The sequence below is a fragment of the Nothobranchius furzeri genome, chromosome 12 (assembly GCF_043380555.1).
Source record: "Nothobranchius furzeri strain GRZ-AD chromosome 12, NfurGRZ-RIMD1, whole genome shotgun sequence".
Taxonomy (NCBI): Eukaryota; Metazoa; Chordata; class Actinopteri; order Cyprinodontiformes; family Nothobranchiidae; genus Nothobranchius; species Nothobranchius furzeri.
The window spans coordinates 7874944-7893015 of NC_091752.1; the positions used below are offsets into that span (position 1 = coordinate 7874944).

The 18072-nt window shown below is 42.3% G+C and overlaps 1 protein-coding gene across 3 annotated transcripts in view; it reads right to left on the minus strand.

Annotated features, from left to right (window-relative positions):
- LOC107375514 (regulator of microtubule dynamics protein 2) overlaps positions 1-18072 on the minus strand; it is a 60219-nt gene that overhangs the window by 18048 nt on the left and 24099 nt on the right. For all 3 annotated transcript variants that reach the window (XM_054749942.2, XM_015944075.3, XM_070542205.1), the window contains exons 3-7: positions 16904-17081; positions 16727-16829; positions 15230-15290; positions 4025-4100; positions 1312-1389 (exon numbers count right to left, since the gene is read on the minus strand). In XM_054749942.2, coding sequence (XP_054605917.1) covers positions 1312-1389; positions 4025-4100; positions 15230-15290; positions 16727-16829; positions 16904-17081 — 496 coding nt within the window. The remainder of the gene's footprint in view (positions 1-1311; positions 1390-4024; positions 4101-15229; positions 15291-16726; positions 16830-16903; positions 17082-18072) is intronic.

An 18072-nucleotide genomic window follows, 5' to 3' on the forward strand; every position in this document is an offset into this window, starting at 1 on the left:
TCAGAACCAGTTTAGCCTCAGAACAGCCACAAATAAAGAATGGTACCCAAACATCCTCTCAGAGGGACTCCCCTAACTGTCCAACAACAGGTTGGTGATAAACAATGTCTTCTCCAGCATGATGGAGCACTGGGCCAGAAAGACAATGGGTGTTTCTCAATGCCAAGGAACCTTGCCTTGATGTCTTGGCCCTGCCCTGGTTGCCTAGGAGATACGTCATCGGGAGCCGCCAAGGAGTGTTCTTATGTTCATGTTCTACCGAGGCGTGTGTTCTCCGTTTGTTAGCCGTTTAGCTAGCTGAGCAATGACTCACGGGAGGTGTCTTGCTGCCTAGCCTTGGTCAAAAATTACCCAGAATACACCACTGTATTTTCAAAAATACAGCGGATCAGAAGCCGGCAGCTATTTCGGGGACAATTTTCAAGTTTAAAAGTAAGTCAACTAATTAAAAATGTTTTTTTTTCCTAGATCCAAAGAAGTTAGCTACGGTTGGTTAGTTGCTTATTAGTTTTAGCTTCGGTGGCTAGCGGGTAGTAACTCACTTATACATTTAATTTAATAAATATATACACAATTTAAAAAGTAAAAGGTCCTGTATATTGAAACTAATAGCCGCGCTCACATGATGCAAGTCTGTTCCATTTAACCGTTTCCTCTGACCAAGGAAGGACCATGTCCTCGTAAGCAAGGTGCCTGGTCTCGTAAGACATCGCCTCGCAAGGCGCCTTGACATTGAGAAACACCCAACATCAGAACTAAGTTGGATCCAGGAAACTCCCCAGAACTTCATCCCACTGAGAAATTGTGGTTCATCCTTCAGAGGCAGGAGGACAAACAGGAACCCAACATCGATGATGAAGAATGAGCTCCAACGGTCAGGATCTGGACCAGCAGGTCTGGGTGGACTACAGAAGGACCAACACTGGAGATACGGACTCTTTGTATACATTTGATGTAAATATCATGAAACGTGCTTAAATTTTATTACATGTTTGTAGTTCTATCAGCAACCATAGAGACATCTGATAAAAAGATCTAAAACACATAAACAGCATTCTGCCTGAGCTGTTCATCAGTGGTGACCACAAGACAAGACATAACATACTTCCAAATATCCTGCATCAACAAGAAGCATCTAGAGTGAAAACGTGAGCCAGATGAAAACAGGAAAGAGCAATCGCTCCGGAGCAATCTGATTTATGCCTAACAATGGCTGGTGTTACCCTCCCAAGAGGCTTTCTGTGCAAAACACAGAAGGAAAAACAGAGAAGTATGGAAAACTGTTAATGTGTGTGTGTGTGTGTCACGTACAGCATAGCACCAGCGGCCCAGCAGGTAGTAGGACAGCGGGTCCTGCGGCTTCAGCTCGATGGCTTTATCCAGATGATCCTGGAAGGAGACACAAACACTCTGTTGATTCACAATATGACGGCTTAGGGCTCCACGATATTGGAAAGAATTTACATCGATTTTTTTTCTAACCCTGCGATATACGCTCACTGGTCACTTTATTGGGTACACCTGGCTGGTACCCGGTTGGACCCCCTTTTGCCTTCAGAACTGCCTAAATCCTTCGTGGCATAGATTCAATAAGGTACTGGAAATATTCCTCAGGGATTTTGGTCCACATTGACATGATTGCATCACGCAGTTGCTGCAGATTTGTCAGCTGCACATCCATGATGCGAATCTCCCGTTCCAACACATCCCAAAGGTCCTCTATTGGATTGGTGACTGTGGAGGCCATGTTCAAGAAACCAGTCTGAGATGATTCGAGCTTTATGACATGGTTCATTATCCTGCTGGAAGTAGCCATCAGACCATCATAAAGGGATGGTCATGGTCATTGAACCATTGATACAAGGCAGGATGGATCCATGCTTTCATGTTGTGGACACCAAATTCTGACCCTACCATCTGAATGTTGCAGCAGAAATTGAGACTCACCAGATCAGGAAACATTTTTCCAATTTTGGTGAGCCTGTGTGAGTTGTAGCCTCAGTTTCCTGTTCTTAACTGACAGGAGTAGCACCCGGTGCGGTCTCATGCTGCTGTAGCCCATCTGCCTCAAGGATCAACGGGTTGTGCGTTCAGAGATGCTCTTCTGCATACTAGGGTTGTCACGGTAACCGGTGTAGCGGTAAACCCCGGTAAAAAAGTTGACAATAATAATAACAGTCTTGTTTTCAAAAATTTTTTATCTCGGTGGAATACTGTGGCTGCGGTGTAGGCGCGGTGACCTGTACCAGCCACTGTATCATCAGCTGAAGTTGCCGGCGGCACATGCGCACTTTGTTGTTTACAACCAAAACTTTCTTTAAGCTAAAGCTGAAATAATGGCCACAGGAGGAGACGGCAGCGCTCAGGACATTTATTATCCCTCAAAGAAGACAAAGTGGGAAGTACGGGCATTTTTTGGATATTTGAAGAATGCCGAGGGACAGTTGATAGAAGACGGCTATCCTGTTTGCAGCACGTGCAGATAAAGTGTCTGTGAAAGGCAGCAACACTTCTAATCTCATGACACATCTGCGTGACCATCACCCACAACTCTACAGTCAACGCAAGGCAAGCTAACGTTAGCGTTTTAGCTAAAATGAGTGATCCGAGGATTTGGGTTGAGGGAGAATGCAACGAGTCGCTATATAAAGCAGCCGCAGCGCCGCTACCTGCATATAAACCGTGTTGCGGACACCCCCATGTTGAAATGACGCTATGCATTACGGGGCTCCCAGGGGCAGATAAGAGTTGGTCTCTCTCCGAGAATAATTATGAATTTAACAATGATTACTGCCTGATGACATTTTCCCACATCTGCAAAGCTCACTGGAAGGACACAAACCAAGGATGATATTTTCCTGATATAGGGTTTATTACTCAAGTAAGGGTAAAAAAGTATCTGATTAGAAGGCTACTTGAGTACTGAGTATCATCTGATCTAACATTTTTAAAATGATGACATCAAACAGACAAAAAATAAGAAGTTATGGGCAAATATTGGTATTTTAAAGACTAAAGGGGAAAATGTAAACAAATAAACAACATAATTACAAAATAACACATTTTAGGCAAAATTTAGACACGAACTGAGGACAATATTTTCCTGATATACAGGGTTTATTTAGTTGTCTGAAAATTAACACGTTTTAAAAAATACCACGATAATACCGAAAACCATGATAATTTTGGTCACAATAACCGTGAGGTTACATTTTCACACCGTGACAACATTAGTTGTAACGAGTGGTTATTGGAGTTACTGTTGCCTTTCGATCAGCTTGAATGAGTCTGGCCATTCTCCTCTGACCTCTGGCATCAACAAGGCATTTTTGCCCACAGAACTGCCGCTCGCTGGATGTTTCCCCTTTTCTGACCATTCTCTGTAATCCCTAGAGATGGCTGTGCGCGATTATCCCAGAAGATCAGGAGTTTCTGAAATACTCATGTCTGGCACCAACAACCATGCCACATTCAAAGTCACTGACTTATACAGTATATATATATGAACAAACAGCATAAGGTGAGAATATATATATGTTTATTTTCTATCTAGCGAGAGTTTGAGAGTAACGTAATTTCATTTCTCTGTATGTCCTGTACATGTGGCAGAAGTGACAATTAAACTGACTTTGATATTTTTAAAATGATGTGTTTTAGTTCTGTTGGCTGGCTGGAGGTTTATGTTTATGTATTTAGCAGACGTTTTTGTCCAAAGCGACTTACAAGTGATAATCGGCATGTTGCCCTTGAGGCTAACAACAACAATAACAACAACAACTTGACATCAATCATGGAGAGGAGGGAACAAGGAGTGGACAGTAGAGAGGGGGGACGGGTGCACGGCAAGTGCACGCTTCCTGCCGTGATTGTGGAAGTAGGGATACGGGCTTAAGAAGTAATATATTTTTCCACTTCTAGATTTGCACTTTTGGTGCCCTTTTAGAAAAAAACTCCAGATTTCTGCTTTAAATGACATTAGTAACCACCCCCACTAATCTATATAAACGCCGTCGGTGGACCTTACCTTAAAAATGTAGCCGTTCTTTATTCTGTTTTGTATCGTGTCATAGTCTGCCATAATTCCACACATAACAGCATACCTGTGAGGAGAAAATAAAACAACAGCATAATTTTTTTGTAAAAATTGACATAAAAAGTTGGAAGAATTCATCTTAGTTTTAATAATCAGCCTGGTTATAAAAAAAGCCTTTAAAAAAGATCAAAAGTGCAGGTTTTACTTCAGCTGAAATAAATGATGGTTGAGTGCATTTGAAACTCCTTATCATCACTATCCAGTTAAAACACACACACACACACACACACACACACACACACACACACACACACACACACACACACACACACACACTGCGTGTTTTCAGCATCTCAGGACAGAATCAAGTGTTACGTAGAACGCCTCAAATCTGATGCAGGTAGTCCGGCTGATAGGATCTCACAAAGGGCGAAAACCTAAAACCCGTCTAAAAATAACAGACTTTAACTTTTATAACGTTAATCAGATGAACAGCTTATTATTGTTTTGGCTTCATTTCCGGCTTTGATCACCGTGAAAAAACGTGCGTAGGAAAACCCTTCAGTGGGATTTCAGCCGACATGTCTCTGTTATGAAGAGATGTCCCTGTTTTCTGAATCTCGTTGCCATCTGATGCGTCAGTCGGAAACATAATGCACTGCAGTTGGTAAGCTGTAATAGGTATGAGAGGTAAAACAAAGATGATCACACAAAATCTTGACTTTAAGCTAATTATTACATTTGTGCAACACACATACACACACACACACACACACACACACACACACACACACACACAAACACACACTGGAAAGGAAAGAAATTGGATGTTTTGATTTAGTCGTCAATTTTCAACAATTAAAATCTACAAAAACTGTTCAAGTGAAGTGGGTGAAATTTTGTGCAAAGCTTCAATAACACATTAACCATCCTTACTCCCATTTACTGGAAAATCAACAATTGCTGCTTCAGAACACCTTGGGACGCCATCTCAAGCCGATGAGCTGTGTGCAACCGAGGCAAGATGTGTTTATTTTCTCAGGGCGCCCACACATCCACTGGCTGACGCTCCATTAGTGGAACGCTTCACAACAGAGATGTTATCTGTCAGCGGCTGTGATGCCTGGCCTCCAATGAAAACTAATTCTTGGATCTGGAGGTTTTGAGCACATCTGTCACTTCTGATTAAAAACCTCCAGAAAGAAGAACCAGAACAGAACCACGGTCAGCTTTCTTCAGAGAACTCCACACAGAACTTTTCACAGAATTTTGACATTTACGTATACCGTAAATCCTCTAATACAGGCCTGTATTCAATTAACGGCCGGGTCTCATATTTTGGCCGTTGTCGGAGTCAGCGGAGGTGATAATGGCCAGTTTCTTATTGTGGCAGGGTGGAATGTGGTAACAAGCAAGTACGGGGGGCGGTTGTGTCATCATCTCACTTTGATTTGCCAGTGATAGACCGCGAGGGTAACTTTAACCGTGCGGAGACAAAGAGGAGGCGAAAATTTGATATCAAGTTCAAAGAGAACGTGCTGATTATGCTGCAGAACACTCTGGGGAGCAGTAGCAGGGGTTGTATGAACTAGTCGACTTCACTATAGTGACTTTTTATGCCTGTCGTCGACTAGTCGCTGTCACGTGATAATGACCGGCAAGATACAGCCCTCAGAAAAGACAGCAGCCTGCTGTCAGCAGGTGACAAGCTCCTGCGCTCGGGGGAGCAACGCGCTGTGCCAGAGCGTCGGTACTGACACGCAATCGTTCATGTCGGTTCATTTCCTTTAATGTTTTCTGTCTTTTATTTGCGCCTGATGTGTTTCGCTGCTGTGGAGCGGGGCGCATCACCTTGTCATCCGGTGATGCACCGATCACTGATGCGGCCGCCAAGCAGCGAGCACTCCGCTGTTTTTGCGGTCAGTAGATCTTTTTGAACTGCAGTTCAAAGGTAACTCATGAGGTGAATATGTATGAACCCAGGTAGCAGTTTCTCTGTAGGACTGAGAGGAGATGCAGGAAGATAATAGACAGACAGGACAGAAAAATAGTCAAATAAAAACAAGTTGGTTTTTGTACCTGCTGGTTGCAACAAACAGACACCATTGAAGGTCATCAGAAGTGAGGAACAGAAAATGAAATAATTATTTTAATGTTTAGAGCAGCAGGAACTCCGAGTCTGCAGGCGCATCAGTGAGTTTGCGGCCGCTGCGCAGGGGGAGGGCTGAAGCAGAAACTACCGTTGTTAAAAGAAATGTGTTTAAATTTGAAAATGTGGGCGCACTTTTAATTGTCAAAAACTCCAGCGAACCATTAGTTCATTTTGCTCAAATAGAAATAAAGGCCTGCATCTAATACTGGCCCTCCTTCCAATAAAGGCCTGGAGCTCGATGAGCTTGAGTCAAATACAGGCCCGGGCCTGTAATAGAGGATTTACGGTATTATATTAAATGTTTTAGTAATATTGGCTGGATCACCCATGCAACCACGAGGATGTAACAACTTTCCACGCAGCCCCTTCAGCTTTTTCCTCTGAACTAAATTATCACCAAAATACAGAACCTGCAGAACTAATCACATAGCATTGTAGCTTGTTAGCATTTGGTAGATTGGTAAGAGTTTAAAACGTTGTCGACAAGCTACACTAAATACTTTTGCTGTTACTCTCTGCTGAGAATATGTTGAAACATCCTGAATGCATCAAAGTGTCGGTGAGATGAGAAGACTAAGTCGAGCAGCATACCAGAGACGAGTGGTAATCAGCAGAATCAGAAAGCTCGGCCCACGGGAGCTGTATGAGGAACAGCTAAACACGCTACCGCAAGACATACTTTGGCTCGCCCTCGTTTTATTCTGCATGTAGAAAATCTGGAAGCGTCTCCTGAGACTCATGGGAGCAAAGGAGCAGGAGAGCTGCTGAAAATGGTTCGAGATTGGACCCCATTAATGGGTTGATATCAGCTGATGAGTTAAAGTTTGTCATTCTGAGTCATTAAATCAATGTCAAAATGTAAATATGGAGAGGAAAGGTGGAGGAGAAGAAGCTCGTCAGCAGCCTTGAATGCACTGAACCGTTTCTGGAGAGCCCTGGGTGAAGCGGCAGTAGAGATGTGAACATGCAGGGAGGTGTCCTAGCTGCTGCTCGCTATGCTTTTCTTTCTATTGTGAGCTGTAATACTACCTCTCCTCAACAGTCCAACACAAAAACAGTGAAAAATGGAGAAGGGAGGAGGAAGTGAGTAATAGTAAAAATGACAAGCTAACATGAGGTGAAGAATAGCACAAAGTTCATCCACATTTTTAATCACACCCCATTGAATGCCCCTCCTCCACTGGCTAAAGACAAAAGGCCCAAAGTGTCTGATGCTTCACGGCAGCGCATCGATTTCAGCCTTCCAATTCAAACATAAAGAGCTCATTGAGACGCAGCGAGCGTCAGATAGGACTCCAGGCTAAAACCTGTACAGAAACAGGAGAAACCAAACTCATTTACTGCAGAATTGTTGGAGACAATGTGAGCAAGTGTGTGAAGATCCCTGACACACTTGGCTCAAGACAGAAAGAGGCGATACTGTACTCTTTGTGTGGAGGTACTGATCTGTGGCTGCACGGCGACGAGACGGAGATCACTGAGGTCTGAAGATTACGTGCAAACAAGCTTCCCAGAACGCCGAGCAGCTACTGATGATGAGGCAAGTGTTTGAAAAGGAGCTGTCCACTGCCACAGTCTGCCTGCTTAATGCAGGAGCTTTTCTACCATCCGTAACACAGAAAGAGCTTGGATCTACACAGAACGACTGAAAACACGGGTAAACAAAGCCGGTGATAAAAGTGTATAATCACAACTCCTTAGCTAATGCTTGCTGGGATTAAACAAATATGTACGGTTTGTATGGTCCAGAAAATTAGCTTCCTATGTCATGAACCCTTACAATAGAGAGCCTCAGGTTCCTCCCCTATGTATGTCCTGTATGGTCCACTTTGTCTAATATACGGGTGGGCATTTGCTGAGAATTCCCTTATCAATTCCAGTCGGCACAGATGACGTCACCACGCATGTTGCGTAACTTATGCAAGCTACGTTTCCCAGCTTAATTAAAAATAATAACGAGTTTTGACCCAATCCGAACAGTGAATATCAACGCAGCAGGAGCGGTGACGTTTACACGTCCTCTCCTGTTAATACTGCAGGTAACTAATCAACTAACACTACCTATCTAGTGTCATTTGCCTCATATACACACCTCCACACTAGCAGACTCCAGCGACTAAAGTCTGACCTGTGGTGAGATTTTGACCATTTTACAAAAGCTACAGCAACACTACATCGAACAGGAAGAAGACTGCCTTCACCAGGACCATAAAAGCGAACATTTGGAAAGAACTTTCCAACTGATACCAGGTACAATTGATCATTAATAAACTGACAGTTATAATGCAAGAGTCTGTGTGAAATTAGTTTTTTCTGACATCTATTTAACTACTCGTGAATTGATAAGGAATCGGATTAATAGACACAATCGACAACGGCATTGTTATAAGACAAACTTTTAAATTCCCACCCCTAGTCCAACACACTGAATCACACATATGCTGTACTTCAAATAAAATAAAAAGCAATGATGTGTTTCAACTATGTCTGTAAAGTAATTAGAGGTTTGTTAGCTTGTAAAAACGGGTAATTAAAGGGAAGGGAATCGAAAACTGATTCTTGTTGAGAACCGGTTCCCATTGTTTCAATTCCTAGGAATGATTTCCCTGATCAATTCCAGCTGGCGTGAATGACGTCACCACGCATGTTGCGTAGCTTACGGAAGCAGGAAACATGGAGTCTAAGCCGCACAAATGCTCGAAAGTTTGGTTACACTTTACAAGAAAGGATGACAACAGGGAAACTTGCAATACTTGCAAAGTAGATATTTCATCAAGGGGAGGAATCACTACAAATATGCAAAAGCATTTGGGCACAAAATATACAGAAACTTAAAGTAATTCATGTGTTTTTGACCCACTCCGGGAATCTCAACGCAGCAGGAGCGCTGACATTTGCACGTCATCTCCCGTTAATGCTGCATGTAACTAATCAACTAACACTACCTATCACATCAATGTCATTTGCCTCATATACAGACCTCCACACTAGCAGACTCCAGAGACAAAGGTCTGACCTGTGGTGAGATTTCTCCCACTCTGCAAAAGCTACAGCAACACTGTACTAAACAAGAAGATGACCATCTTCACATGGAGCATTAAGGAGAACATTTGGAAAGAGCTTAACAAACCGAAACAGATACAACTGGTCATTCTTTATCATAAATAAACCAGCAGTTATAAAACAGGAGTCTGTGTGCAATTAGTTTTTTTTCTGCCACCTATTGAACTACTCTGGAATTGATAAGGAAACTGTATCGATAAACAGAACCGACAATGTCACTGATATTGATAAAAAAGCTCTCAATTCCCACCCCTACTACCAACATCCATGTAGATCGTCTAAGTAGATCGGTCTTTTGGAAATTACTCGCACTCCAAACCAAGGATGAGATAACTCATGTAATAAATGGTAAATGACCTGTATTTGCATAGCATCTTCTAAGGGTTCTACAACCCCCCAAGGCACATCACAACACAATCAGTCATCTACTCCTGCACACACACACACACTTGCACGCTGGTGGTGGTGATCTACAATGTAGCCACAGCTGCTTTGGGGTGCACTGACGAAAGCAAGGCTGCCAAACGCTGGTGCCACCAGTTCCTCTGACCACCACCAGTAGGAAGGTGGGTTACGGACACAACAGCAGCATTCTCTGGCGAGAGCTGGGATCCAACCTACAACCTTCCAATTATTGGACAAACTGCTCTCAGACTTTTAAGTCACGCTAGGGGAGAGGCTGAGAACACAGTACAGTCACTCAGGTTATGTAAAGAAAACTTTATAAGTAGTTTCAGTGGCTGAGCAGGAAGTGAATGGCAGCACCTGCTAAACTGTGACAAGCCGAACGGCTTTTAGAAAAACAGGTGACAACCTTTTCTCACGGCATCTGTACTCTAAGTAAACAGTTACCTCAGACATAAACTTCCTTTCAGCACTACCTGGCACCGTCCCCAGTCCTCCCCACCTCCCTTCTACAAAAAATGGCTTTACCTACTTTGCCTTGTCCATTCAGCTGGAGCTGGGTTTCTTCTGGGTTTCAGAATCAAATTCCATTAGTCGAAATGGGATTAACTAATAAGATTTCTAAAAGCTGCTGCCTGTAATTAACTAAACAAACACAGCCTTCTGTTTTATTTGGCGCCCTGAATGCTGCAGTATGTGCAAGAGCAATTACTGATTATTACCTTATAATCACAGAAAATCAGGCTCATGTCTTAAGCTGGCAGCTTGATCTCTACTTAATGAATATCACAAAACTGCACAAAGCACATGGATCGACTAGAAATGGCAAAAATGTCTAGAACTGCATCATATGCTGTGGATGAAAAACTCTGTATTGTGTACATGCAAGCGGCCAAGGATAAGTGCATGATTTTTTCAGTGCTGGTGAAGGTTCAGAGTCATCCAGGTCATGGTAACCCAAAGGTTTTAATGAAGGCATCAGGACTTCTTTGGTTTCTTCAAAACTTCTTTGGTTTGCTTTCAAGAAAAGAAGTTTCTCAGTGGTAAAGATAAATATCCACGGGAAATTTTCATTGGTCCAAAGCATTTCTTTCATTTACTCTTTTCTCTGCTGCTGCTGCAGACCCCATGAGTGAACAGTAGTCAAGTTTTGACATGAGCAGGTCTTCAAATATGGAATGCATTGAGACCTGAACACAAACAAATAGGATTTCTGCAATCAGGCCTACTGTGCACTGCTAATTAAAAGCAAAGGGGATTTTTTTCTACTTAACCACAAAGCAGGAGTGGTATACACGAGTAGCAGAATATCACTCTATTTCCTCTCCTTATAGGGGACATATTACACCCTTTTATAAACAAATAATAATATTTCTCTGAATCGATAGAAAACACGTTTATGAAGATTTTTGTACTAAATCGGTTTTGCAAAAGCGGTCTCAGAAGTGTTTTTCTTTGCAGTTTCAGCACCTTTCAGAATGAGTCGTTTCAGGGCTCTGTGGCCACGCCCACTTATGGCCTAACTGGTTGCAATGAAATGAGGAGCTTGGATATCAGGAAGGTGCTTGGAGTGGTGCTGCTGCTCCTTCGCATTCAGAGCAGAAGCGCCTCTAAGCGCCAACATGTAAAAAGGGCATTTTATGCTAGTTTTCCTTATTGTGATGTCACAATAAGAGTCCTTTTCAAACGGCTCGTAGAAGCACAAGAAAATGTATGGACGGCTTTTATTTCTGTTTGAAGTGTTGACAAAGAACGCAAAACTTGAGATTTGCCTAATGTGTCCCCTTAAATGGTTTTGATGTGAATGCTCAGTAGTTTCATTCGTTGGAGGGGGGTCTGGTTGGAAATGAATGTGACGACCAAAGCAATGCATCTAGGCCATTTGCAGAAGCCCCCCCCCCCCCCCCCCCCCAATAAACCACTCCACTTTTTGCAGCGCTCCTGAGGTGTTGATAAAGAGTTCAGTTAGGCTATTGGAGCTTAGAAGCTTTTATGGGATCAAGTATCATGCCTAACGAATTAGAAAAATATTAAATGGCTATTCTAAATAACTTTTTAAAAAGAAATATTGATTAGAGTTAATCACTTTGGATGAACACCACCACCTAGTGTCCTGACATGTCATTTGTAGAGACATATGGTGGATGTGTTTCTTTACATTAAGTCTCTTTATTTAGCTCATTAGGATGTAGAGATGCTGGTCTTAGAATATCACAACAAAGTTGATGTATTTTAGTAATTCCATTCAAAAAGTGAAACTTGTACATTGGATTCACTCATTACACACAGACTGATATATTTTAAATGTTGAAAATTCCAAATTCTGTATCTCAAAATATTAATTAAGAAGGATTTTCAGAATAGTTGGCCAAATGAAAAGTATGAACATGAAAAGCATGAGCATGTACAGCACTCAGTATTTAGTTGGGGCTCCTTTGGCCTGGATTACTGCAGCAATGCGGCGTGCCATGGAGTACATCAGTCTGTGGCACTGCTCAGGTGTTAGAGCCCATGTTGCTCTGATATTGGCCTTTAACTCTTCAGAATTGTTGGGTCTGGCATATTGTATCTTCCTCTTCACTACAGCCCATAGATTTTCTATGGGACTAAGGGTTGGCGACTTGATTGGTTTGGCCAATCAAGAACCAGGATACCATGGTCCTTAAACCAGGTCCTGGTAGCTGTGGCACCGTGTGCATGTGCCAAGTCCTGTTGGGAAATGAAATCTGCATCTCCATAAAGTTGGTCAGTGGCAGGAAGCATGAGGCGCTCTAAAACTTCCTGGTAGACGGCTGCGTTGACCTTGGACCTCAGAAACATAATAGACCTACAGCAGCAGATGACATGGCACCTCAAACCATCACTGACTGTGGAAACTTTACACTGGACCTCAAGCAACATGGGTTCTGTCTCTCCTCTCTTCCTCCAGACTCTGAAGTTGATTTCCAAAGGAAAAGCAACATTTACTTTCATCAGAGATCATAACTTTAGACACTCAGCAGCAGTCCAGTCCTTTTAGTCTTCAGCCCAGGTGAGACACTTCTGACGTCGTCTCTTGTTCGAGAGTGGCTCGACACAAGGAATGCAACGTCTTGCATACGTCTGCAGGGGCCCCCAACAATTTTGTCTTTGCTAAGGTTGTGTGGTTAACAAGATTTCATTAGAAAAAATTACATTAATAAAATCCCAATAACATACTCTACAGTATAATCAGAACTCCATATTTAAGTTATACCTCTGTACAAAGATGGTAAATGATCACATTTAATGTGTGAATGTGTGTAGGACTTGGGGTTGGGGGTCCTGGCTTGTCTTGGATACGAGCAAGGGGGTCCTCAAAGAAATTATTTTGGGAACCCCTGGTGTAGCCTACAGAACTAGACTGAGAGACCATTTAAAGGCATTTGCAGGTGTTTTGAGTTAATTAGCTGAGTGTGGCACCAGGTGTCTTCAGTGTTGAACCTTTTTACAATATTCTAATATTCTGAGATTCTGAATTTGGGATTTTAATCAGTTGTCAGTTATAATCATTAAAACTAAAAGAAATAAACATTTGAAATATATCAGATATATACAGAATATATCTGTGTGTGATGAATGAATCGAATATACAAGTTTCACTTTTTGAATGGAATTACTGAAATAAATCAACTTTGTCGTGACATTCTAATTGCATGACCTGCACCTGTATGTCTTTTACTGAAAACAAAATAAACAAATTAAATATTTTTGGTAAATGAAGCAATCATCTTTCATGTCAAGTTAAGCCGTAGACAGAAGTATTTAGATTGATTTCCTTAGTCAAAAATGTCCAAAAGTTTCTGTATAACACGTAAAATCCTGTGTTCCTATGTTTTGGGAAAGTGAAGACCATTTGAACCCATTCAGCTGGACTGAAGCCAAAAATGAAAAATCCATCCATCCACACACGGTCTTTGGGTAGGTGTAAATTATTTATCTCGTCGACTCCCCCTGCCTCATCCAACGACTGGGCAGTTGAACTGGGGAGCCAAAGGCAATGCACGGGCCAACGCTCGTCATCCGCAGCTCCTGTCTCCTTACTGAATATGTTTATGTTTATTCATTTTGCAGATGCTTTTATCCAAAGCGACGTACAATTTTTATAACCTATAGGGCATGTTGTGATCTGTGGGGGAAACCGGAGTACCCGGAGGAAACCCACGCATGCATGGGGAGAACACGCAACTCCACGCAGAAAGGCGAGTTTTGAACCTGCGACCTTCGTGCTGCGAGGCAACAGTGCTAACCACTGCGCCACCATGCAGCCCAACTGCCCAATGAATACCAACTTGGTCTAATTGGCCATTTTATTCCTCTATTTCTGCTGCAGTATTGTACAGGATAGTGTTCCAAGGTTGATATTCTTAAAAACATATATCTACTTTGTTCTTTGTTCCATGTCACCAATGTTTGGTCTACCGTATGCCACTAAGGAGTTCCCAACCGGTGTTGGTCCATCCCCATTAAGAGTCAAAGAGCGAGGCCAGGTGTTCCTGTGCGACCCAAAAGGCCATTTGAATATTAAAGATGACCACAAAAGCAACAAAAGACAACTTCATGGGAGGGCCACACAAATGAAAATTCTGCTGAATCATTACGCTAACTTGAATGACATAGATGCATATTTCATGCTAAAGACACAAATTCCTTGTAGCTACATTTAACAGCAGCATTTTCCCAGCAGAACTTGCACCGTGCAGCAATCACCAACATACAGGAAGAGCAACTGGAATAACAGAGGACCATTATTCACACAAGTTCTTCCAGTGCAACTGTCAGTCTATCCAAGCCAAGTTAATTCTGGCTGTGTTTACATTCCTGAAACTGGATGTGATGCTATCTGGTACATGAGGGAGCAATCTTAGGGAAGAACATGTTTAAGAGGTAAGCTACCATTATCTCATGAATCCGCATGACTGAATAGCCTCCAGTGATGCGTCTTGTTTTCACCTATTACTACGTTATTTACTCAAACATCTGACAGAAGAAAGTGCACAAATATTTCTTTGCACTGTTGAAAACTACAGGTCCACAGAAAGACAAATTTCAACGAGACCACCCAGTCGAATACCAGCATTTCACAAACACCAGGTTCAGGGGGCTGAAGACAGACCTGTCCAATCACAAGCACCATCTGTAATCTCAAAGTTTCAGAACATTTGTAAGTTTGTTTTAAGAAAAAGTGTTTTTTTTGTCTGTGATGTTACATTAATGCCAGATGCTTAGTCCAACTCCATCTGCGGCTGGCGATTGCAATGATTTTCACGGGTATTTTGTTGAAAATGTTTTTCTTAGAGCTTCGTTTTCAGGTTCTGTTTCGGAACCCGTGCTACCAGTCCCGCCCCGAGCTACAATGACCAGTTTAGATCACTGGAGGGTTTAAAAAGTCGCCTGAAGACTCACTTTTATCACTTGGCTTTCATGTATTTTATTCTGTTTTAACCCTTTTTGTAACTGTCCTGTTATTTGTCTGTTTTTATTTTTAAGTGACAGGATCAAAGGGGATTTTATGAAAAGAATCAATGAAATGAAGGAAAGACGAAGGAGGAACCTACCACTGGTGACTTTCAGCACATGTAGGGTTCAAGCTGACTGCCTCCTGGCCAACTTGTTTCCCTAAATGTTTTGGAGAGAAAAATAAGATATTAATCTTTTACTAAAATCCAACACATGTTCTCTACCACAGAGATCGTTTACACGACAGACTAAAACACAGCTGATTTGCTCAAAGGATGTGTGAACAGAGACAACGTTACATGACATCAACTGAGGAACATCAAAGAGCTTTGGAACAAAGTAATGAAAACAGACGTTGGGCCAAACACAACTCAGGAAGAGAGCTGACATTCACAACTGTCATCACTCAATGCAAAGTGTGTATTTCCATCAGCTGTATTAATATCTTCTTAAAATATCCCACTCACTCAAGTCCTGTGACACGAGAGTCTCCGGAAAGCACCAGGCCAGCTTTGATTAGAGGCACATGGATGGAAAGGGTGTAGAAACACTAGTCGGTCCAGTCTTTACTGTACAACAATCACAAAATAATCTCTGTTCATTGATGAAATCCCCTGAAGTCTTCAGTTTCAGCTCAAAAGCAAGAAGTCAGATTGTGTGTCGGACCACAAAAGCTTCTGCCAAGTTCTGCTACCAAATCCACAATGCACCAGACCCGTCGTGTTCCTCCTGCAGGTGGTGGGTCCACAGGTAGACGGGGCCACGTAACCATTTTGAGCTGAGTCCGACGGGCCTAGCCATCAGGCACCCAGCCCTGGTTCAAGGGCGTGACCCCAGTACCCCTCCAGGCTGCTTTTGCTAAACAACACTGATCACAAGTCTTCCCATTTGTTTATAAGCAACCATGAAGAAGTCTAAATAGTGCCGCCATGTTTGATTTAGAGAGAAGCTTATATGTTTGTAAATGTTTCCTTTTTGGTTCGTTGACACACTATAGTTATTTCATGGTCGCATACACTTACCCTCTTATGTTATGAAATCTGTTTTATCTTTTCTCAAATTCTAATATTTCCTTTGTTATTGTTTTCAACTACACATTTCTGTTCATTATTTATTAATGAAAAAAGTGAACAAACAAAATTTCACACCAGAGCTCCAATAGTAATTTCTGTTATTCAGCTTTCAAATAAAACAAAGTGCAAGGCCTGAAAAGTTATTACCCATTTTTTAAATGAGCAAAAATACAATATTGTTTAAGTGCAAAATGACGATTAACTGTGTTTTGCAGATGTTTGAGAACTACAAAAAGCGAGGAGTGATGACATCAGAGACGAGGAGGAGAGAATGGAGTGGACACGTTCGCTTATGTCGGGTTTAAAAAGGTCTGCAGGAATCAGACAAGTGGACTTGGGTCTGCTGAAGGTTTTTCTTTTTTCCGTTTGCTCCGAATGAGAGGATTGCATTGATATGATGTTTGAATACAATCTTACGGTACAATTATAAAGCATGTACAGTGGCTCAAAGAGGGTATTAGACTAAACTACAAAATAAAGACGCAGCGTGCAAATACTGAATGAAGCATTCGATGAAATTACCGTTTTCTGCATGTCTTTTCTTCTCCTCCTGTGCGGAGCTGATGTCATGAACGTCACAGTAAGCTCTTGCAAGCCGCCAAAGAAACGCTGAATTCTGTCCTAACTGGAGAAGTTCACAACAAAACATTAACACAGGCTGCCACACCTTCAGCTACAGAAACACACATCCATACTAACTTCTTCTTTTTGCTCCAAAAGGATGTTGAGACTTTCTCTCTTCTCACAATCGCTGCCCAGATGTAAACGGTCAACTCTGTCCAGGAGGAGGGACACCTGGACTTCAGGCAGTTCTTCACAACTCTCTTCTTCCTCTCTGGGCTCTTCCTCTTCAGAGTCAGTCAGTGCAGTGATGTACCTATAATATACACACAGTAATGTATTCAGACTGAAGTAGCTGCCTAAAATCTGCCAGTTTTCACTAATTTCTTGTGCTCTACGGTAAAATATTAGTCTTCTTGTGAGGTGGACTGAACAAACCCCGACTGAGCTGTTATTCCTGCAAAAACAACATTAGAAGCAATAGAGTCATAACGAGTATTTTTGTGAGCCACATGCTACCAGGCACTGATTATGAAAACTTCACAGCATGTTCACACAAAAAACGGCACCAGGTATGTTTACATAAGTGGGTAATTTCATTGTTTATAATTTTTGAGCTACTGACGTCAGATTCCTGAAGAGTTTCCAGGAACATAGAAGGGCTTGTTAAGCAAGGTGAGGCATGCAACACTTGCATTAGATGTTTTATGGTGCTTTTTCAACCCCGTCAAGGTTACACTGACACTCTCAGCTCACACTTAAGAGGCAGGGGAAGAATTATAGATGTAATAAAGTTATAGGTGAAAATAAAAGACACAGACACAATAAAAAGCCTCTATTAGCCTTTGGCAGCAGCTGAATGTGCGTCATTGGTGGTTAAAAGAATAATTTAGGCCGTGAGCCGTGGTTCAGCAGGGATGTGTCAGAGCGGGCTGCAGACAGTAACTCTGTGGACCCAGCAGGTGTACGACAGACGCACTTTACTGTGGTCACAAAGACAGGACAGGTTATCCTCCACGTCTCTTAAAATGACCATAATGACAGTCTGTGGGAGGAAATCACAGTACCTGCACAAAACCCATGCAGCATGCATGGGTAGGACATGTTAACTTCACACAGAAAGGCTGCAGCCAGCATTTGAACCTGCAACCTTCTTACTGAGAGGCAGCAGTGCTGCCAACTGTGCTGCAACAGATGACGTAGTCACAGCCATAGATATGTATAAATAAACACTAGATGCCTCGTCCCCGCTGTTCGCCAATAGGATGTGACGTAGGAACGTGGCGGCCATCTTTCCTCAGACAGCT